The sequence below is a fragment of the Macaca fascicularis genome, chromosome 1 (assembly GCF_037993035.2).
Source record: "Macaca fascicularis isolate 582-1 chromosome 1, T2T-MFA8v1.1".
Lineage (NCBI taxonomy): Eukaryota > Metazoa > Chordata > Mammalia > Primates > Cercopithecidae > Macaca > Macaca fascicularis.
The window spans coordinates 139,539,394-139,562,607 of record NC_088375.1 but is presented as its reverse complement, the minus strand read 5'-3'; the positions used below and the strand labels follow the sequence as shown (position 1 = coordinate 139,562,607).

The following is a 23,214-nucleotide window of genomic DNA, read 5'->3' as shown; positions in this document are numbered from 1 at the left end:
CGATTTCAGGCTTTTCAGGAGAGAAGGTACCACGCAGAGCGACCACCACCCCCTCACCCCGCTGGGGTCAGGCATCATAGAAACCAAATCACCTGTCCCCTCCTTCCACCTGCCTGTGGCCGACCCAGGTACACAGGGTCCCCTTTGTTCTCAGAGGCCTTTTCACCAGTGCCAGAGAGCCTGGTTCTGCGGCTGGGCAGATCAGCAGCTGCATCACTTTTTGATCTTCAGAAGATGCCCCAGCTAACACTTGAGAGGGACTCTGAGCCGCTTTCACCTGTTGTGAAGAGGCGCCAGGTGGTCGGGTGGCGAGCCCGCCACACAGTGCCCGATTGTCTCATTCCACCTCCCACAGGCAGCTTCAGGGGAACAGACACACTCTTCAGTTAGCGCCCGGTTTTGTGTGTGAGCGTCCTCAGTGTGGAAATGGTCGTTTTTGTTGGTTTTGTTTGTTTGTTTTTCTTGAGACAGGGCCTCAATCTGTTGCTCAGGCTCAAGTGTAGCATCAACCTCCAGGCTCAAGTGATCCTCCCACCTCAGCTTCCCCAGTAGCTGGGGCTGCACGTGCCACTGTGCCTAGCTAATTTTTGTGCTTTTTTTGTAGAGACAGGATTTTGCCATATTACCCAGGCTGGTCTAGAAATCCTGGGCTCAAGCAGTCCACTCCACCTGCTTTGGCCTCCCAAGGTGTTGGGATTATGGGTGTGAGCCACACAAATAGTTGTTTAAGTTGTGTCAGATGACTGAATGAATACTGTTTTGGGCTGCATTAGAAGAAAAAAAAAGAGAGATAGGAGCGAACTTGGGTTGATCATTTTTGCCCAGATGTACTATTTTTCTAATGACCGTTAATCATTCTCTTAACTAGTTGACAAATTCCGACTTGTTTGGGGATTTTTTGTTCAGCAGATCTTATCAAACCCCCATCCTCCACCACCCAACAATGACATTTATTAGTCCATTGGGATTTGTCTGTTACCAGCAATATGACAGGAACTACTAAAATCCAATAGGAAAAAGTGAAAACTGTGGTAACCTTGGTAATCTGGTGGGTTGGAAGGAGCTCAGATGACCTGGTCACCTCCAGTGGTCATTAAGATGGTCTGGAAGCTCCAGAGTCTGTACAATGGAAGAGATCTCTATTGGATTTTTGCAGGGGTGGGGGCTGCCCTCCCGGTCTGTGCTGCAGTTAGAAGATTTAATCACAGGGCTGCACACAGCATACACCATGTACTTGGGGTACACAAAGGAGTGGGCTTGGAAAGGAGGCAGCAGGCTCAGACAGAGAGCTTTCCATAGGTTTCCCATCCAATGACCCGGAACCCAGGCTGGCTCTGCCTCTGTGCTTCCTTTTTGCCATTTTTGTAATGGGAAACTGATGTAAGGTTGCCTCACAAGGATGTTAGGAGGCTGAGATGAGACAAGAGCTTCGCTTTACAAATAACGAACCATGTGTATTTTTTGTATTAGGAATTAATGTTGACCAAGAAACATCTAGTACCTTCAGTTCTGTGGTTTATTCTTTGCTTTCTCTGGCACATTCAATAACACAATTGAAAAGAAAATTGTCTGTTTTTTTAAGTTATTAGAGATCTAGAAGATAATTGAAGTTATTTTGCAAAAGCCTGCTAGTGGCCCAGTCTTGTTCCAGGAAAAGAGTAAAGGGAGGGTGCACAGGAGAGAGCTGTAACAGCTCCTGCATTTCAGAAGTTCCTGGTCCCTTTGGCAAGGTGCAAAGGAAAGCAGTCTTCACGTACGTCCCCATACCTTTGCTCCTGTTGGGATCTTCCTCTAGAATCCCCTCCCCTGCCCAACTCTCACCCCAACTCTCCCCCTAAACTGCTTCCTCAAACCAGTCATTCTTCAAGATTGGTTTTGAGTATTATTCTTCTTGGAAAATCTCCTATAAATTTATCAGCCGTACTTAGATCTATTTCTCCTCCATTTTTTTCCTTGCGTGTTTTATATTCTTCATTCTTTCAACAACGATTTATCTCATGCCTGCCCCGTCAGCCCTGGAGTCACACTACATGCCCTGGGTACTTAAGATACAGCAGTGAACAAGACAGCGGTTCTGCTCTTCAGGCCTGACATTCTAGTGGGTGGGCAGAGAGGCAGTGAATAAGGAAATATGCATTCCTTAGTGATAAGTGCGATGAACAATAAAGCAAGATGTATTGTCCTCCCACAAGAGGAAGAGCATGTGAGGGCCAGGACCATGCCTTTTTCTTTCTGTGTCTCTTAGCTCAGTTCCATACCTGAATGGATTCAGTTAGGGGTGCTGACCCAGGGAGTAACATCACATCAGTGTCATGGGTGTGAAATGAGATGGACACATGAAGAGCTTATATATTGCAGGCTGCCTGTCAATGAGACTTTCCTCTCTTTTTTCCTAATCCTCAGCTGCTGCCAGAGCAGAAGCTGAAGCTAGTGCGAGACACAGGCAGGATGAGTGTCAGCAGACTGGGGCTGGCAGGACCCTTGGGTCAGTGTGCTGGACAAGGCCAAGTGCACAGAATGTGCTAGAAAGTAGAACCCCTCCAAATTAGGCCTGCTTCCTTTGGGGAATTATCCCAACCAGCTGGACTGCCTTCCTTAAGGAACTGCCATCTGCAATAATCATTATATCACCTTAGTCTTTTGAAATGCTTTAAAGCTTGCTAATAATATCCAGACCTACAGCTAACTGCATTATGAATATCTTTCAGATTATTTTGATGCTCTCAAGGAAGATCTCTAGAAAATTGTCTCCAAATCTCTTTAATAGATATATTACTTGAGGAAGATATATCCATTCATTCATTCAATCAACAAATATTTATTAAGTATTTACTGTGTACAGACCCTGTTAAAAATGCTGGAGATACAGCTTTTCTTCCAGTTTGGAGGGTAGAAGGAGACAGGCCTTAAATAAAATAAGTCAGTCAATGTTATAGTACTTTAAAAGTTGATAAGTGGCATGGAGAAAAATTAAGCAGAAAGGACAAATAGGAAATGCATGAGGGGGCAGGGTGTCATTTAAAATTTAGTGATTGGGGATGCCTCACTGAGAAGGTGATGATGAGGAAAGATTTGAAGTAGGTGAGTGCAGAGCCATAAGAACATCTAAAGCAAGGGGAAACAGCCCAGGCACAGGGGCTGGCAAGAGGCCGGAGTTCTAGGGCATAGCAAGGGAAGCCTATTCAGCCAGAGTGGAGTGAGCGAGGGAGAGCTTGGTTCAGTGGGGAGTCAGGGTGCACACAGTCAGATCCTGGGGCCTTTCTGGCCTTTGTAGGAACTTTGGCTTCTAACCTGAATTGGGAAGTTTTTACAGGATTTTAAGCAGAATAAAAACTTGACCTGACTACATTTTAATAGCAGTGATTCAGTAAGAAGAGGATGGTGGCTTGGAATAGGTCATAATGGTGGAAGTGGTGTGACATATTGAATTCTGCATATATTTTGAAGGTAGAGCAAATTGGATTTTCTGGTTACATGAAAGAAAGAGGAGTCGGAGAGGACTCTGAGGGATTTTGGCCTGAGCAACTGGAAAATAACTTTGCCATAAGCTGATATATGGGGCAAGAATTTGAGTATAGCATTTTAGGGGTAGATCAGAAATTAATTTTTAGTTGCTTTAATTGACATGTCTTTTAGACCACCAGATGGAGATGTTAAGTAGGCAGTTAGCTATCTGAGTCTGAAGTTAGTGGAGGAGGTCCTGGCTAGGATTTACATTTAGGAACTTGGGAACATATTAATAGTATTTAAAACCATGAGATTAGAATGAATGTGGATAGATAAGGGAAGAAATCCAAGGACTGTGCTTTGAGGCACTTCAGGATGCCCAGGAGATGAGGGAGAACAAACAAAGAAGGCTGACAGGGAGTGACCGGGGGCAGAAGGAGAAAGGGTGGAGTGTGGGGCCCTGGAATGCGAGTGAAGGGTTTCACAGAGATGTGCGTGGTCCAGTGTGGCAAGTGCTGCCGCTAAAGGAAGAACTGAGGATTGACCACTGAATGATCATGATTGGAGCAGGTGAAGAGAAAATGGGAGGAAAATAATTGTAAGAGCAAGTATAAACAATCTTGAGGAATTTCGCTGTTAAAAGGAACAGAAATGGGGAGGAAGCTGGAAGAGGAAAGAGTCCACAGTAGATTTTTCTTAAAGATGAGAGATAGTTGAGAATGATTCAGTGGAAAGATTTTGATGAAGAGGGTGAAAATTATTGAAAACTTATGTTCACACAATTGAGAAAGAGTGGGATCTGGTGAAGTGTGGCCGTAGGATCATGGACCATTTATTAATATGATGTTCTGGGAGAGGGCTCAGATTATGGACCTGTGTTGATAGCAGCTTAGGTGTGAGGTGGTCGGCACTAGTGGAGGTTTTCTGATTGCATCAGTTTGCTCAGTGAAACAGGAGGTAAGATCATTGGCTGAGAGTCAGGATGGGAAGGAAGCTCTTGAAGGTTGAAGGGGGATTTATAAAACAGTTGTGCAGAAGAAGGGGAAATGAATGGACCGATATGGGAGCATGTAAGTTTCTGATAGTAACTCAGATGGTATCCTCTCTCTGATTTTTTTTTTTTGCCTCATTTATTGTTCCCCCAATAGCTGAGGTCCAGCATAATACCAGCATGCAGTAGATGCTCAATAAATGTGTAAGTTAATTTCAGAATTGAAATTCTATCTACCTATATCTCATTTATAGCTAACCCTGTGTGGCACTCACTGTAGCTGACCCTACTGCACTTAATATTCTAACAGCCTTACCTGTTTATTATACTTAACTCATAACAGCTATGTGTATTGCACTAAAAGCCACAAGACAGGACGAGATCACCAAGGGTGTGAGAAGTAGGTATTACTATCCTCTGATTTCAAGTGATGAGGCAGATTTCAAAAAAAGTCCCACTATTTGCCCGAGGTTGCTCAGGGCACAGTGCAGAGATGTGACTCTCAGCCTGTGTGACTCTCAAGCCCAAGCCAGTAATCACTGTCCCAAGTTCATCTTGTCTACTCTCATCTTCACCATCAGAGAGCTGTGGCCCACTTTGCTTGTCACACATTTCAAAGCTGAGCTTGGAACCAAGCCTTCTCCCAATTCAGTGCTCTTCCCACCACTATCCCCTGAGATCCGTCATATATTGGGATCTACCCATAGTCTACTTCCCTTTAACACCCGTTAGCTACCCATGATAGTAGCTGTAGTGCCCAGTCCATAGAGACAAAGCAACTGTCATGTGATGAGGGGATCTTGCCTGCATTGACACAGCCATCCAGGAGAGGGCAGTCATGTGTGCCTAAGCACGTCTGCCCCACCCACAGGCTCTGCAACCGCAGGCTCGGAACTGCATCCAACTTGTTTCCCTGCTTTCGCCCTGAAGCCAGAGCGCCCCTGAACGTTTGTCTAAAGCAGTGGTTCTCAAGTGCCCCCTACCAGGTGACTTTTTGCCCCTGATGTGGCATTTGGCAATGTGTGGACACATTTTTGGGTGGTCGTGGCTGCGGGAGGGGAGGCAGAGCGTCCTGGCATCTGTGTAGAGAGGAGAGGCATGTTGCTAACGCCCTTCAGTGCGCAGGACAGTCCCAGCCCCAGCGAAGATCTGATCCACAACGTCGGTGACAAACCCTGCCCTAAAGGAAAAGTCCTAAACAGCCCCAGGAACAAATAGAAGATGGCTTTGATAAGGACGTTCAGAAACAATAGTGATCACTTAAAAATAACTTGCGGGTTCAGCTTCTTTGGGGAATGCCAAATGCCATTCTTTGGGGGAATGCCAAATAATGTCTAAGCGGATCTTGACTCATCACTTCAGCTGCTCCCACCGCTGACTGTGCCAGGTTGGGAGGTGTGTGCATATGTGCCCTTGACAGCACAGGGCAGCTGAGAGTCTGGCCCCCATTAGTGTCCAGGTCCTGTAGGACATACTTACCTTTGTCTGTCTGAAGAAATCATCCTTCCTGTTCTGTGGAAATGTTCTCTGCCCTCAGACTATTCGTGATATTGTAAACCTAGTTTTGCAAAAGCATAATCTGTCGCTGATACTGCTGGGCCTTGTAGGAGGAGCAGGTACTTCTTCCCTGGCTCAGAGCACTTCTGGAATTCCAGAGTGGTTCTCAAAGTCCCCTGACCTCATCTACCTAACAGGCACTCTGCTTGGGAGGGGCCACCTCCTCTGGAATTGGGAATGTTTCCTGAAGTGTGCCCTGAATCACCCCATTTTAGAAAAGCATAGGCATTTATCCATGCCTTACCCAAAACAGAGATTGCCTCCAAGCCAAAGTGAGCCCAGCATTCATAAAATATTAACCTCTCTGTATATCAAGCTGCTCCACTGTTTCTTACAATGTAACTCTTGTTCAGCAGAACATAGAGCTTGGGAATTAAGATCAGCCTTAGTCAGTGGAATCAGTTTTTGATCTACAGCACGGATATCCTCCCCTTTCCTTCACACAGACCCTACTATGAATTTCTAAGGACTCCTGAATGATGAACCTAAAGTCAATTTATAGCTATGACAGGAAATATGAAACAATCTCTAAATGTTCTTCAAGCTATAGCTTTCACCAAAGACCAGAGCACGCATCTTCTTCCCAGTAGTAGTTGTTTTAAAATCCATAGTGGGAAAAGATCTGGAAATCAAATGCAGCCATGAAGCTGGGATTTGGATTTACCAGTGGATTTACCAGCAGAGTAAATTTGGGTTTACCAGTGGATTTACCAGCAGAGCTAATTAAAGGACTTCTTTAGAGGAGAGAAAAGAAAGCAGGGTATAGCCACGTGAATGGCAAAAAGTTGTTAAGGCAACCTTGCTGGCCTCAGTTGAATGTAGCACTGTGCTCCTGAAATTTAATGATAGTAATAAACCATGATCACTTATGGTGCGATCTGTCTATGGTCTGGACACAATGCAAGTGTTTTCCAAGTAATCTCACTCCATGCTCAGAATACCACCAGGAAACAGGTATTCTAGATAAGGAATCCAAAACTCCTCCAGCTATTCCAGATAAGGAATCTAAAAGTCCTCTAGCTATTCCAGATAAGGTATCTAAAACTCCAGGAAGCCAAATAACTTGTCCAGGGTTACCCACAAAGGGGTCAAGCTGGGATCTGAACCTGGGAAGGTTAACACTGAGGCCCAGTAGAGGTTTTAAATGTGCTAAGAGTTTGCTCTTGAAATGAAATCTGAAATAGATCCCTTTTGAGATAACAAAGACCCTTGTCTCTTTTACAAAGTTTAAGTTTTTGGTGAAGTAAGATTCTATAACGTGATACTAATAGCTTTGTGTGGTTTCATCAATGTGCCGAGTTGGGTTTGCATCACAAAGTCGTGTGGTAGGGAAATCTACAGATTTTTAGAGTCCCATGTGTTCAGGTTTATATTCTCCTTCTACTAATTCTGAGCTCTGAGACTTTACAAAAGTTACTTGCCTCTTCTTCTTCTTCTTTTTTTTTTTTTTTTTTTTTTTTCTGGAGAGTGGAGTCTTCCCCTGTCACCCACGCTGGAGTGCAGTGGCGTGATCTTGGCTCACTGCAACCCCAGCCTTCCAGGTTCAGGTGATTCTCCTGCCTCAGCCTTCCGAGTAGCTGAACTTACAGGTGCCTGCCACCACATTCGGCTAATTTTTGTTTTCTTAGTAGAGGCGGACTTTCACCATGTTGATCAGGCTGGTCTTGAACCCCTGACCTCAGGTGATCCGCCCACCTCAGCCTCCCAACGTGCTGGGATTATAGGCATGAGCCACCATACCCAGCCTCCTTGCCTCTTTTAAACCTCAGTTTTCACATCCACGAAGTGGGATGAGTATTATAGTATATGTCAGGTGTCTTGGAAATTGCCCACCAATGGTCACTGTCATTATCACCGTTGGTATTATTTACAAGTTAAATGTGTGGTTTTGATTTTGATCTTTTGCTCTGTATATTTTAAATTATGGTGGGTACTTGACTTTGGCATTTGTTTTATGTAATGCCAAAGGCCAAGCCTAAAGAAACGTGGCTTGTTGAACCATGGTTCATGCTTAGGACAACATTGGTATAAAGCATGTTTGTGTTTGAAACTTTAGGAGCTGCCCAGGTTATGGAAGGCGGCCAAGTGGAATATAAGCCCCTTTCGGGCATTCGGTATATGTGGTCCTACCATTTAATTGGCCTCATCTGGACTAGTGAATTCATCCTTGCGTGCCAGCAAATGACTATAGCAGGGGCAGTGGTTACTTGCTATTTCAACAGGTAGGTCCAGTGGTTTTTTTTCTATTGATTTGTCTGTGTGGTTTATCTATGTGCTTCATGTTGATATCTCAAAAGATATTTGGGAATGCTGACCTAGCCCCTTAAAAGGAGTTGGCAAGAATAAAAGACTAAGCTAAAAATTGAGCTGTATGCTCATTTGGTGGTGGGAAGAAATATTATACCCTGAATCTGTCACATTTCCAACTTTTTTACTTTAAGCCAGAAAATTTAGAAACAAGCCAAACAGGGAAGAGATCATATTGCTTAGACTTGAAAGATAAAAAGGGGTCTCACTCTGTCATCCAGGCTGGAGTGCAGTGGCGCGGTCTTGGCTTACTGCAAGCTCCACTTCCCGGGTTCAAGCGATTCTCCTGCCTCAGTCTCCCAAGTAGCTGGGACTACAGGCGCCTGCCACCACGCCTGGCTAATTTTTGTATTTTTAGTAGAGACGGGGTTTCACCATGTTGGCCAGGATGGTCTCGATCTCTTGACCTCGTGATCCACCTGCCTCGGCCTCCCAAAGTGCTGGGATTACAGGTGTGAGCCACCGCACCCGGCTGCCATTGTTTTAATATTAAAAAAAGGGAGAGTCGAACTTCCCTATGAATATCCATCCTAACTGACTTCAGACAGAAAAATTACTGGTCTATTTTGAATATACTTCAGTAAATTCTGTGAGCCTCACTTTGTCCTCTGCAAAATCAGATAACGTTTGCTTGGGGGAAAAAAATTAATCCTAAAGGAATTGTATGTAATTACAAAATGTAATTTATATTATAGTTAGGAACCAGTGAATTAGTTACATGCTTCTCTGCTTATATTCCTATCACATCCTGAAAGAAATTGAGGACACACGCAAACACACACACCCCTGAATGCTTTACCTCTTCTGTGTGTGTGACTCACCCTGGGGCAGTGAGAGCCCACAGGACAGAGGAACTCAGCCAGAGCAATGGCAGGACTGGGCTCAGAAACAGAAGTTTACTCTTCATAGGGCTGATCCTCCTCCAGCCTCTCAGACCAAATGATAGAGAAACATGAGCTTCATGGGGAGAGAGTCCGCCAGGGGTGATTCCTGCCATTGAGCAGTTTCCTCCTGATGATAAGGAGCACTGCGGGGTGTTTGTTTGTTTGTTTGTTTGCTTGCTTGTTTGTTGAGACGAGTCTCGCTCTGTCACCCAGGCTGGAGTGCAGTGGCACGATCTTGGCTCACTGCAAGCTCCACCTCCTGGGTTCAAGTGATTCTCCTGCCTCAGCCTCCTGAGTAGCTGAGACTTCAGGCGCCCACCACCACGCCTGGCTAATTTTTGTGTTTTTAGTAGAGACAGGGTTTCACCATGTTGGCCAGGATGGTCTCGATCTCTTGACCTTGTGATCCACCCACCTCGGCCTCCCAAAGTGCTGGGATTACAGGCGTGAGCCGCTGCGCCAGCCAGCACTGTGGGTTTTTAATGTAGCGCTGCAGTTCCGGAGCCTCCATCATTAGAGACTCCAGAGGACTCACAGAGGGGCTGTTGCCCTTGGCACTGAGAACCTCCAGGCAACCGGAGGTGGGTTGTGTGTATTGCTTCCTCCCAGGGAGGGGGGCAAAGAGAGTATTCTAACCAAATTTGCCGTAGGTAATATTTGCCTAACAGTAATTTTGTGTTATCTTAGAATAACAAACCAAAGCATTTTCAATGAGGACTTCTAATTTGGACTTCCAGTGAAGTATATGTGTTTATCTCCTAATCTCTTCCCTTTCTCCGGCCACTCAAAAAATCATGAAAGATTGAAACAGGCACAAACACACCAGGACAGTGAGAAACAGAGAGGCAATGACAGCAGATAAGAAACACCAACCAAATGGTGGGAGCCAAAGAGAGGGAGGTGGAGCGGTGCCCCAAGCCCGCTGGAGAAAGCAGAAGCAGCCTGTCCATGTGTGTTGGCTGCATGAGGAGGTACAAATAAGATGCACCCTGAAGTGAGCCCCAGAGTCCCAGAGAGGCTCAGGAGTTCAAGTATAAAAAGTGTTTTCGAAGATGAGCTGAAAGCCTTCCTAAGGAGTAGTTAGACCCCCAAATTCCACACCAGCTGAAGACAGGGAAGTTTATTCTCCAGAGAGAGAAAGCAGAGAGGACCAGACTTGGGGTTTCAGGTTTAGCTGAGGCTGGGGGCAAGTCTCTGTACTGAAAGCAGGGTGAGTAAGTGAAAGCCTAAACTCTGAAGTGAGGCCCCCCACACACACACACACACCAGCACCCCCCATTCCACAGTTCAGCTCCCAGAACATTGGCAGCTCGTTTGATATTCCCTAGGAAGAGGTTAGAGGATGCTTTTATGGAGAAACTGCCTAACCCAAAGTAAAGACCTACAGATAGTGCCATATGGGGCCCCCCAATGAAATGGATTCCCTGACTCCTAGCAAAACAGTGAAGTTCATCAGACAACAAGCAACATTCCTCACACAGAGCTTCCAGGTCATTCTGGAGAGCCTCACTCTTCAATTTGAACTGTTTACCAGTGATTATTAAACATGATGAATGCCTCTAAGTGAAAGAAGAAGATCAAAATGTACAAATAAAATGAGCTTAGAGAAAACACAGACAATGCAGGCTGCAAAATGAAATGACAAAACAAACTATAATATTATCAGAAAGAACAAAGATATATTGCCAGAATCCCCTCCCACCAACAGAAGAAGGGCATAGTGAGAAAACAAGACCCTTGAGTAATTAAAAGTATGATTACAAAAGTGAACATTTTCTGTTGAAGGATTAAAATATAAAGTGGAAGCACTCTTTTAGAAGGTAGAATGAAAAGACAAAGAGAAACAAAATAAGAGAGAAAGGATTAAAAGAGGATAAATTTGGGAGACCCACTAGATGACTAACATGAGTTCCAGAAATACAGAACAAAGAAAAGAAGAGAGGGAATTGACAAAGAAAATTTCCCAGGGCTGGAGGACACAAGTAAAGAGAAGATCCCAGAAGCTTCCCGAGGGAAAAAAGATCACAGGCAAAGGATCGAGGACCCAGAGTAGGATCTGACTTTCAACAGCAACTCTGAACCAGAAAAACAATGGAGGAAGGCTATAGGAGTCTAGTGAAAGATTATTTCCAACCTAGAATTGTATAGCCAGTCTATACCTAGTTTAGCGTTCTATGCCTATTCCTACTACCCGTCAAGGGTAAAGAAGAATAAAGTCATGCACAGGCAGTCCCAAGACTTCCCTGCCCACATCCTTTCTAGGAGGGATGTTCCCCGCTGAAACTAATGTTTAAGCCAGAGAGGAAAACATGAGTTTCAGAAAACAGGCTTGAGCAGAGCAGAGCAGAGCAAGGAATTCCCAGGAGGGTAGCTGTGCAGCAGGCGTGGAAAGCATCCAGTCCAAGGTAGACAATGGACTCCAGGAGAGATGTCACTGTGAAAAGAAAATGGAACTGAGGGAATACCAGGTGTATTCAAACATGTTAAGAAAAGCATTACACATTGGTGAAGCATTCGGTGAGGCCCATGGAAATCCAAGCTAATAAAAAAATGTGAAACAATTAACTTCAGAAAAAAAGAAGTTGTACAGGAAGGGAATCTAATTGGAATATGCTACTTGGATCAGTTGTGAATATTATTTACAGCACATATTATCTATGTATGAATAACAAACACTAAGCATTAACTAAAAACTTTGATGTAATTACGTTGGAAGAATGGGAAAATGAGTGTGAGGGGATTGGGGGAGTTAGGCTGTGTAAGAAAATAAAACCAGAATCTTTCACAGTAGAAAAGTCAGTGGACAATATCTGAAGCGGAAAAAATCAAGAAATAGCAGTAAGAACATGTAATTTTGAGGTGTGGAGGTGAGTTCTCTAATAACAACGAAAATATTATCTCTAGGGAGACAGAATTGCGAATGGGGGAAGAAAAACTGCTGTTTTGCCTATTAAGTCTAGCAGTGCTTTTTGGCTTTGTAAGATACTTTACATATTACTTTGATTAAAAAAATAATTTATAATATAACACACAATGATTTATTTTTAGCACAACTATTCCATTTATTAAAGAGCTCTACTTCCTTTTTGATTTTCTGCCTAATTTTGAAACCTCAAGGTTTTTCCTTATCGTCAAAGTTCACAATTCTTCATGTCCTTTTCTGGCCTGCACTCACAGTGAGGATTAAATATAGCCAGGGTGCATTCATCTTTGTCGTTCATGTAAGCACTATGAGGGCTGAAGCATTCATACAAAGACCATCAGGTACCAGGATATGGTCAGTCTGTAGAATTTACTTTTTGTAACCATTGGCTTGAAGAGGGATCAACTGAGAGAGCCATAAAGGTGGTGTTAGGGATGTGATGGGAAGGAACTAGAACCCTTCAAGGTGGTGAAGGGACACTTGAGGTGTGACTTCATCATTGTTTTCAAATATACAAAGAATGGTTTCCAGCAGCTTTGGATCTGCTGAGGGAGAAGAGGAAATGGATTCGTAGCAGAGCCTAAGGAATTTAGGTAGAGACAGATGAATTTCCTAACCTAGCAAGAGTTACCCAGGCCAGTTAAATAATCCTGTTATTTCTAATAAAGAAGATTTCCATTTTCTGTCGAATAGGAAAGAAACATACAACATTCTCAGCCTTCCAAGCCTCATCTTGCAGTTATTTTGTTGTAAGAAATACGGGAAGGGATCTTTGCTGGGACCAGCTTTACGTTGGAGGCCGTTTGTCCCAGGCAGCCCACACCTAGTCCGGGAGCCTCAGCACAAAATTAATTTTCCATAATATCAGAAGAGTTCTTAGTGAGCACGAGGCTGGATCTAACTAGAGCTAAAGCTTGTCTCTAGGACCATGATGTGGCTTGCCTGGCTGTATGCACGCTGTTGTCTGATGGGACTAGAAATTACAAAACAGTACTTTGTACCATGACCCAGAGCTGTCAGGGGACTTGAACGGATGGGACCATTAAACCCTTTGCCCCACAGCTTAGGTTGATGTGGTATTTTGGGGACCTGGCCTCGTTGTTCCGGGAGCCAGGCAGCATTAGCGCTCAAAGCAGCCACACATCCAAAGGAAGGGAGAAGCTGGGCTTCATCAGGCATACGCTAGAGTTTCCTTACCCTCTAACACTGCCTGTGTCTTCCTTATTGCCACTGCCCACAGAATTGGGGTGCCTGTGGCCCAGTGGGAAGATCTAGAGAGAGGTGAGGAAGGCTGACTGGAGGCCCAGTCCTCACCAGCCTCCTAATACACTCATTGCTGGGTTGCCCCATATGCTCAACACTGCAATGTTGTCCCCCAGGTCAATTCTTAAAATATGAATAAGTCCAGAGGTAAGTATTATGTTTAGCATCCCTGGGTGCGTCAGATCCTCTTCCTGCAGGCAGGTTTGGCTGGTTGTGAGGGAGATAGAGCTGGAGGCACTAGCTCCACACACAGCAGGGGAGAGGTGACAGGATGACGTTACCTTTGAACATGGAAATGAGTCTGAGAGGAGGTGGAGGCCTCAGAGACACACCACTTCATTAGCCATTTTTTTCTGTAGGACTGTTTCTAGTTTTGAGGGCAGGTATTCAGTGACTCCTGGCTCGGTGGGCTGGCTTGGGTTGAAAGGGCCCTCTTTTTAAGTTCCTTCTCTCATCACGTGATAACCCAGCTTCCGGAACCTCTGCATCTTCTTCCAGCCAAGCCCGGCAGAGCCTCGAGCCATTACCAGGATGTGTTACAGACTAGGGAAGCTGAGGCAGTGCAGGCACTCCTCTGCCTGAAGTGGTTAACCCCATCACAGTGAAACCTCAGAAAGCTGATGCCTAACCCCAAACTTTAATACCTGGAGGGCTAACCCCAAGGCCCCCATTCACAGTGGCCTATGAATCATGTGTTTCCCTGCCAGATGGAAAGCAGGTGTTGTCCTCTTCTCCCTGCCTCCCCTCTTGAGCACCATAATAAGTTCTAAAGCACATAAATCTCCTCAATGGAAAAGTAAACATTCTTCCTTAAAAAAAAAAAAAATGAGGGAAGGGGGAAAAAAAATGTGTCAGATTTTCCTGGCCTACACTACTCTTCTAGTTTATCAGATCTAAATGAATTCCTATTAGCAATAGCTTCTGTGGTTTTTCCTATTTTAAATGATACTGGGCTGAAACACACATCCCTGTTTTTGTGGGACAACTGGGTTGCAGTTTTTCAGCTCCCAATATTACTTTCATGTTCTCTTTTTCTTCCTGGCTGATTTGAGTAACAGCAAAATGCAGCCATTGCCAACTCTTGAAACATTTCTGGCTGCCTTCCTTTTCCTCTCTCAAATCCTAGGCCGCTGTCAAAACCTTAATTCATAGTGACTTATTAGCAACCAGAGCAAGTTGTAGAATAATCCATTATAAAGAAACCAAGCTTCACTTGGAATCTGTGAAGTTGCTTCTCAGAAAGGCCTTATTTTCTAGAACTGGCTTCAGCGGGAATTCAGAGGGTCACCCGTGGGGTGGCATCAGCCCCCACTCCTTTGTTTTATCTTTCTGGTTTGGGGGAGACTGATGGCTGTGCCCATTCTGTTCTTTCTCACTTTTTTTCCCTGCCTGTGAAACTGACTTGTACACATTCTTGGGAGCTGCGTCATGACAAGTCCCGTAAATGATTCACACTGAAGTGGCCTTTAAAGAGCAGAGTAGAAACCAGCAGGATTTGGGGAGCCTAGAGCTGTGCAGGAGCCAAGCACCCAGGGCTCTCTGTCCCCTTCCTGTAAGCGGGAGCTCACTGTTACCTCTCTGGCCGCAGATCCCGGTCACATGATTTGGTGATGATGTTTAATCACCAGGTGAATGCCGGCAATATTTATGTATAGTCCTGTGTCATTTAAACCTTGAAGACTGTGATACAATTAAACTTCTGAAAGTGAAAATGAGATGAATAGACACCCTAAAGGGTTGGTGGTTGGGCTAGGCATTATAAAGAGGGAAACTTTTTTTAACTCATCAGTTTTTTTTAAAGTTTTTCTGTTTTATTTTGTTTGTAGCATCAAGTGACACCAAAACGAATTAAATTAATACAAGAAACAATTTAACCGAAGCTACCAAGGAGTAGAAAAAGTTTGCCAAATGCTTATTGCGTCACCACTTTCTAAGTTGTTAGTGCCACAGATGATTGGAACCAGAGAGTTTTTGCTGCTTTATAAAAAGTGTTTTTAAAATGCTGTCCCTTTCCCTATTTGCAGAAGTAAAAATGACCCTCCTGATCGTCCCATCCTTTCGTCTCTCTCCATTCTCTTCTTCTACCATCAAGGAACCGTTGTGAAAGGGTCATTTTTAATCCCTGTGGTGAGGCTTCCAAGAATCATTGTCATGTACATGCAAAATGCGCTGAAAGAACAGGTAAGGCTACCTCCTGATACACAGCACGTTCCGTGTTTGGGTTGCCAGAAACTTAATTACTGGAAAACTACAGCAGGTCCCAGGACAGAAATGTGACCTGTGACAGCAGCCGTGCGGAAAGCTCCTGCACTTCTCGGCTCCCATCCCCCGCCTCTCCCAGCAAACCTTTTATTTTCCCAGAGTCTCTGTTTCGTTTATGGTTTTGTTTATTGGGTTTTCTCCAACTCAGTGGAGATGGTGTGGGGAGGGAGTAGTTCTGAGTTAGCTGATTTTACTTCTTATGTAAATGGCGAACAGACAGGATGAACCCTTAAGGTGAAATTTAAACAAGGTTTTTGTGAACATTTATCATGCCTTTTTAAGTGAAAAAATGCACCGTAAGATAGGAATAATATGTGTTCATTTCTGTTTTAATGCTGAAATACTGCCTGCCTTTTGTGTTTCCCAGAGCTGTCATGGGAAATTCCCGGTGTGTGTGAGGAGTGAGGAGGGAGAAAAGGAGAGGGTTTGAATGAGTGTGTGTGTGAGAGTGTGTGTGTGTACACATGCGTGTGCACACATGCGCTTGAGAGTGAGAAATGGACAAGCTGACCTACATCTAAGCTCAAAGGACAGAAAACTGTAGGGCTTTTGTGCCCGGGGGATTTCTCCTCCCTAGTTTTTATTTCCATGCACATTTGCTTATGAATGCCAGTGGAAACCAGAACACCAGGAAAACAGCTGTTCTCATGGTATTTCTGGCCTGCCAAACAAGGGGAGACAGGACTTTTCCCAACTCTTCTGTTCTCACACAATGTTAATCTCTCCCCCGTCACCACCTCAGAGTTGGTGACTTGGTCAGTTTCACAAACTTACCTGATTCCAACCTTTTGGGTATAGCTATGTGTCCTTAGTAAATTCAGGAAATTTTACCAATAGGTTTACATTATATTTTAGAGTTGTTTTCATTTGCTTTTTAAAAAGATATCTGAATTGTTGATATTTTAAAATCTATAATCAAGGTTTAAAGTTAGTTTATCAATTAGAAGCAATTGATTGGCTAACACATAAAATTATCTGGCTTCCTTATCTGGAAATGCATGCTAAGCAGTTGCCCCTGATTGTAGAACATTTTCTTGTATTTCTATTAATATTTTGCTTGGCCACATTTTGGTGACTTGAAGAGGCATTTCCATATCCAGGACAAAACTAACTACTTTTGGCTCCTGCATTTTGAAGTCAATCCTTCAATCTTAGGAAACTTGCAGGATTTCTTGAAGAACAGGACAGCATTTTATTTTAAGTCTATTTGTGATATGTTTGTGCGTGCATTAGTAATAATCACAAATTAACGAGCAGCGAGGAGCTTGCTGTCCCTCCTAAAGCTAGGCATCTTAAACTCTCTGGGGATACAGCCTTTCATAAATCTAAAAGAGAAGTCAGTGGAAGGCCCAAGGTCTCTCTGACTGTGGTCTAAAAGGTTATTTATCACTTCCCAGATTCCACAAGGACCAAGGGCCAGAATTGCTTTTAGTGATGTCACTATTGGGAAAATGTGTCCTTTCTTAGGTTAAAAAACAATTTCTTCCTCAGCAGCCTTACTGGCCAGCACTGTGTCTACAATTTAAATGTTTCACACAGCCACCGTGTGATTTTCCCTAGTTCAATAGGCTCATTCACCAACACAGCCAGGCTGAAAAGTGTCCAGATCAAGTTTCATCCAATTGAATTCACATTGGGATGAGAAAATGGCCATATAAGGCTGAGTTATTCCTGGGGTCCTCATCCTAGGCTATTTCAGGATTGTTTCCAGGGATGTGTTCACTCTGGGGAGTGGGTAGGGTGCCGCCAAGCACCCCTCCCCCAAGAGGTTCATGAAAGTATTCATTCTTGAGCTATGCACAAGTTCAAGTTATATTTCAAAGGAGTAATTTATCCCTCGAACTTTAGTCCCCCCAAAAAACTCTCACTACAGCATTTATGTCCTCCAAAGTTAAACTTGATTCTTTATTTATGTGGGCACATAACTAGTATCTACAGTGTATTATTTGTTTTTTTGTTTCTGGGATGTGAATTTTTCATGAATATAAACTTTGGTTTGAAAAAGCCAAGTGTACCATTTCAGACACTTAAGGGCAGATGAAGGGGGAAGAGAGGTTTTTTTTTAACTGGAACCAGAAGACCTGCTTTTCTTTTGCTGTTCAGTATGGACTAACCTCCCTAATAGCACCGCTAACATATAAGTCCACAAGACAGAAACGTTTCTCCTCAATAATACTAGAACCATAATTAGTAGTAGTAGTAGTAGTAGTATGCACAAAATAAGAACTTCTCCCACGCCACCAGTGTTTCCCTAGGTGCATAAGTGAAAACTGTGTTTCCTCAGAAACTGCCTCCTTGTCTTCTTTCCTGTGTTGTTTTTGACTCTGTTCCTTTGGTCTCAACCTGATCCAGCAGCATGGTGCATTGTCGAGGTACCTGTTCCGATGCTGCTACAGCTGTTTCTGGTGTCTTGACAAATACCTGCTCCATCTCAACCAGGTACGTCTCCTACCTCTTGCCTCAGGAACACACAGAAGGGTCCAAAGGTGGCCTCCATCTCTTAGGTCAAGGTTTGGCAAATTCTTCTCTAAGGGGCCAAAGTGTGTAAACATTTTAGGCTTTCAGACCAGTCTCTCTGTCACAACCACTCAATTCTGCCATCATGGCAGGAAAGCAGCCATAGGTAAAATGTCAATGAATGGGTATGGCTATGTTCTAGTAAACCTTAACTTATCAACAGTGACATTTGAATTTCATATGATTTTTACATGTCAAGAAATATTCTTTTTTTGATTTTGATTTTTTCCCAACCATTGTAAAATTGTAAAAATTGTTCTTAGCTCCTGTAGAGGAAAGCGGGCAGTGTGATGGAGCTGGCTCCTGGGCTGTAGTTTGCAGACCCTACCCTAGAACCATAGGCCATTAAAACCACGCTTCAAATTTTAAAAGAAAGTTTTTCTCTTTTCAGAAATAAAGAGGAGAGGGAGTATTTAGAAACCCTAGCATAATGAATGTATATCAACTAAGAGCTGATTTTCAGTGCCTTCTCTAAGAACTATAATTTTCCTGAACTAGGAAAAGAATTGCCTCCCTAATTTTCATAGATTTCACCAGTCTTCCCTTTTCAAGCTATAAATATGCCTTTAAACTTATAAAAATTATATCTTGCAATTGTTTGGATTTTGGATTTTTTTCCTCTCCTGAATTTTTCAAATTAATGGAAATTTAAATACGTTGTGTTTCTCTTTAGAGCATTTAGGAGATTTTAATAGTCCTTAGTCAAATTTACACAAAGCAGTATTTTTGTAAGTTAGCAGGCTGTTTTATAATTTGAACATTCACAGAAATCTCACTTAGAAAAGTACTTCTTATAATTGCCCCCTCCCTAAGAAATTTACCTTTAGAAGTAAAGGGACTAATTAGACCATCTATGTTTAATGTCTTACAAGTGGTATTTATAATACTTTTCATTATTCAGGGAAAAATGTAGCCTTCTTATAGTAAGGTCTATTTTAGGCTCTTAATAATCTTGGAGAACATTTTAGAGTATATTTAGTTTTCATTTGGATTACTATAAACCAGCATGTGTAAAACACAATCAAATACCATAGGACCTTTCGGAATGGGGGGTATATGTAACAAGTGAGTCCAAACCCTTTGAATACATTTGTCATGGTGTTAGATGTTATAGCTGTTGTATATGTATCCAGACACCAACTTCATAAATATTTTGAGATGCATTGCAAAAATGTATTAACTATGATAAAATATATATGCATGAAAAATAAAGGTTAAGAAACATATAAATAGACTAGAAAGATAAAAGCAATGAATGAGACCATTGATATACAAATATGTTGGCCATATGGCCATACGAGGCCCCGGGGTTGACCTGTCATTCCCTCTCACTGTATTACGGGAATTCAGGTACTTTCTGCATCCCTCTTTCACTCATGGTTTTCATCCTGGCCCCTGGAAGCCTAGAGGCTCCTGTGGACACTGTGGGGACCACCACGTTAGGAGGGCAGAGAAATGGGTAAGGTAGAGGAAGGGTGGACCCTGGCCCCATACCATGCCTATACTGCCCGGCCTTGCAGTCAGAGCAACTCCGCTTTATGTGGTTAGGGGTGGGAGTGTGGGAGTGTACTGAAGGTTTCATTTGAGGACAGGTCTCTGCTGCTAAAACACATTTGAAAACCTCTGGTCCCATTTTCACATTTGTTTTCTCTGCCCTGTTATCCTGAGGTACGTATTTTCCTCCCTTCTGAAATTTCACCACCTTAATTAATCCAGGACCATTTCCCTTGGTAATTCAAATGTTTCCAAACTCATAAGTGACACTAATGTTAACCAAACCATAATGACCATCCTAAAGGTGATGACTCCATATAACAGATGTGTCGATGGGAATAATGATCCCCGATTCACAGAAAAACTAAGCCAGCCTTGATCCAGCTTGTGTAGTGAGTCAGTGGTGCAAACAGGGATAGGTCTTCCAGATTCTAATCATGGTGCCTGTGCAGTAGGCTGTGGCTAAACCAGCTTCATAGTGTCTTTTCCTTGCGGTGACTCCTGTAGAACTGGGTGGTGCCAGTTGATGTGGGTGATGCTCAGAGGCCTAAGGTTCAGGAGATTGGGAAGAGGAGGAAGAATGAAAAAACAAGAACTGGTGTGAATATTAATGGAGAAGGAAGGGTCACCTCTGGTCTACGTCGACTACTGGAAAGCAGAGTGAAATAAAAATATTTAAGAATAAAGATGATTGTAAATGGTAATCAGAGCAACTGTCAGCCTCATTTGGCAGTGGACAAAGGAAAGTGAGCATAAAGTGAGAAAAGGAATTTAGATTCACCTTTTCAGAAATTTCCTTGCATTGGAATGACTTACTAGGGGACATTGTGGCATCTCTGTCTCTGGAAATCAGATTTTAAAAGGCTGAACCCTATTTTATGTTCCTCATTTTGTGGAATAGGAGCTGGGAAATACTAAAAGAGAATGAGATCCATTTGTTACCATCAAAACTCAGATGCTCGTCTTTATTTAACATCAAGGAGCTGGTTGGGTTTTCCCACTGCTTCTTAAAAGCCTAATCCATCTTCACTAAATCCTAGTAGGGAGACAGGTGGCAGTTGCTGCATTTTGCAAACACCCAGCCTAAGGCTGCACAGGCATTCACTTGCGAGGTGGGGAATGAAACTCTCAATCTCATAATTTCTCATTTACTTTTCTCCCTATATCATAAATACTGAGTGTGTACATACTGAAAAAAATTACATGTTCACCTCACACATGTGTTCATCCAGCAACCATGTGTTTATCCTGTATGCAGACTATTTCTACCTGGGTATAATAAGGACAAGGACCATGGCGATATAGAGGTGATACAGAGTCATTACTGTATGGTGCAAAAGCCAGGCCTCCAAGAAATTGACAAGCTAGCTGTCGGGCGACAGGGGCCAGTAAGGGGCATATGCATGAGACATATGACTGTACAGAAAAGCGCATGTTTAAGCATTGGGATAGGGCTGTGGAAGTTCAGAAAAGGAAAATCTTGGTCTTTGGGAGAGGTCATTTGACTCTGTAATTAGGGGAAATTTCCTAGGAGAAGTGGACCTGAGTATAGAGTACCCACTGGAGATCACCAGCTACTAACGACAGCAGTAACAGCTGTGGGTATTGGCAATCAACTGTTTTGCCAGTGGTATGCTGAGCACTTTTCCTGCATTATATCAGTTGTTAGGTTTTTTGTTTTTGTTTTGTTTTTTTTGAGATGGATTTTTGCTCCTATCGCCCAGGCTGGAGTGCAGTGGCACAATCTTGGCTCACTGCACCCTCTGCCTCCCGGGTTCAAGTGATTCTCCTGCCTTATCCTCTGGAGTAGCTGGGACCACATGACACCACGTGCTAAGTTTTTGCATTTTTAGTAGAAACGGGGTTTCACCATGTTGGCCAGGCTGGTCTCGAACTCCTGACCTCAGGCGATTTACCTGCCTCGGCCTCCCAAACTGCTGGGATTACAGGCATGAGCCACCATTTGTGGCCAGTTGTTAGTTTCCGAGATAGTGTCTTCAATTTACAGATAGGGAGATTGAGGCTTAGAGAAGGCACATAGTGGCAGATCTAGGATTTGAATCCAAGTCTGTTTTGCCTCCAGGCCCAAGCCCTTAACCACTGTGCATTTTTAAAATAGCCGGAGGAGGACTCATGACCGCCACCTGGGGATGTTCTTTTCTGCTCCTTGCAAAGCCAGAGTCCGTACAAGTAGAGCTGGCAAAGCGCGTCTTGTTACACAGCAGACTTTTGTGGAGGAGGACAGGAAAGGTGAAGGAGCAATGAAGATGATGAACTCACCATAACTGTAATCAAGCAGTTATCCATCCAGAAAAGGCTGGTCAGGGTGGCCTGGCCCCTCCTCCTTTCGTCAGGCAAGTTAGTGGTCAAAGCGTCTGGGAGTCTTGGCTGGCTGTTCTCAGAGACTTTCAGGCAAAAGGGCCTTACAGCCTCCCCTCTCCCTCCCAGCACTGTCCAGGGGCCTGGCTAAGAACCCCGCTGTGAGACTACAGGCTAAGCCCTCAGCAAGAATGGCGTACTTACTGTTTCTTATGGGGTCTGCACACAGTTCCTCATGAAAATGTCTCCCTAAGTGCACATCTCTTGTCCATTGTGGACACAGGCATCTGTCCCAGCCATGATGTTGGCTTTAGGTCAATGTTCCTCTAAGTATGAAACCCAGCGGTGAGCCCCAGGACTCTTCCTGATGGTTCCAAACTGATCTGAACATTCTAGAAAATCCTTTTTTCAATTTTTATAGGCAAATAGCAGAATTCCATAGATTTTTCATTTTTGCATACAACAGGGAGTTGTTTGCCCGTCAATAAAGTAGAGCATGTGTTATTAAAGTTTACTAAAATGTGTTCTTTATGAACCCAAATTGGTGTCTTAACGTAGTTTCTTAAGGACTCAGACTCATTCTTTTCAGACATCTAGCCGCTGAGGCAATGCCTGGTGACCCTGCAAAATTTGTGAATGTACGCACGCAGACAGTGGGATTTGCAAATTGGGAAAAGAACACTTTGCTACCACTAGTGTTGCCTTGAGTTGACCATGTTGTTCAGTTGCAGTCATTCTTGTCTTGACATTTTACTTCTCTTGATTATTCAGTTCTTGGTTGGTTGGTTGGTTATTTATTTATTTATTTATTTATTTATTTATTTATTTATTTATTTTTGAGACAGAGTTTCGCTCTTGTTGCCCAGGCTGTAGTGCAATGGCGTGAGCTCGGCTCACCGCAACCTCTGCCTCCCGGGTTTAAGTGATTCTCCTGCCTCAGCCTCCCAAGTAGCTGGGATTACAGGCATGCCCCACCATGCCTGGCTAATTTTGTATTTTTAGTAGAGACAGGGTTTCTCCATGTTGGCTACGTTGGTCTTGAACTCCTGACCTCAGGTGATCCACCTGCCTCGGCCTCCCAAAGTGCTGAGATTACAGGTATAAGCCCGGCCTTTTGTTTATCCATTCTATTTTTTTTAAATCACTTTAAGCATTGCATTCCTCTTCAATGCTTTGTTCTTCTTCCAGCAGAAGTGGGAATGGGTATAGGCAGTGAGCTGTGGGCTAGTGTCAGAAGTCTGAGAACCACC

General features: G+C 43.6%; 1 protein-coding gene across 4 annotated transcripts in view; it reads left to right on the top strand.

Annotated features, from left to right (window-relative positions):
* The window catches only part of SLC44A3 (solute carrier family 44 member 3), a 74,125-nt gene that overhangs the window by 28,999 nt on the left and 21,912 nt on the right, over window positions 1–23,214 (top strand). For 2 of the 4 annotated variants that reach the window (XM_005542665.5, XM_005542663.5), the window contains exons 10-12: window positions 8,052–8,217; window positions 15,397–15,553; window positions 17,987–18,073. In XM_005542665.5, the coding sequence (XP_005542722.3) occupies window positions 8,052–8,217; window positions 15,397–15,553; window positions 17,987–18,073 (410 nt within the window). The remainder of the gene's footprint in view (window positions 1–8,051; window positions 8,218–15,396; window positions 15,554–17,986; window positions 18,074–23,214) is intronic. The other 2 variants (XM_005542659.5, XM_005542660.5) reach the window with 2 other exon arrangements.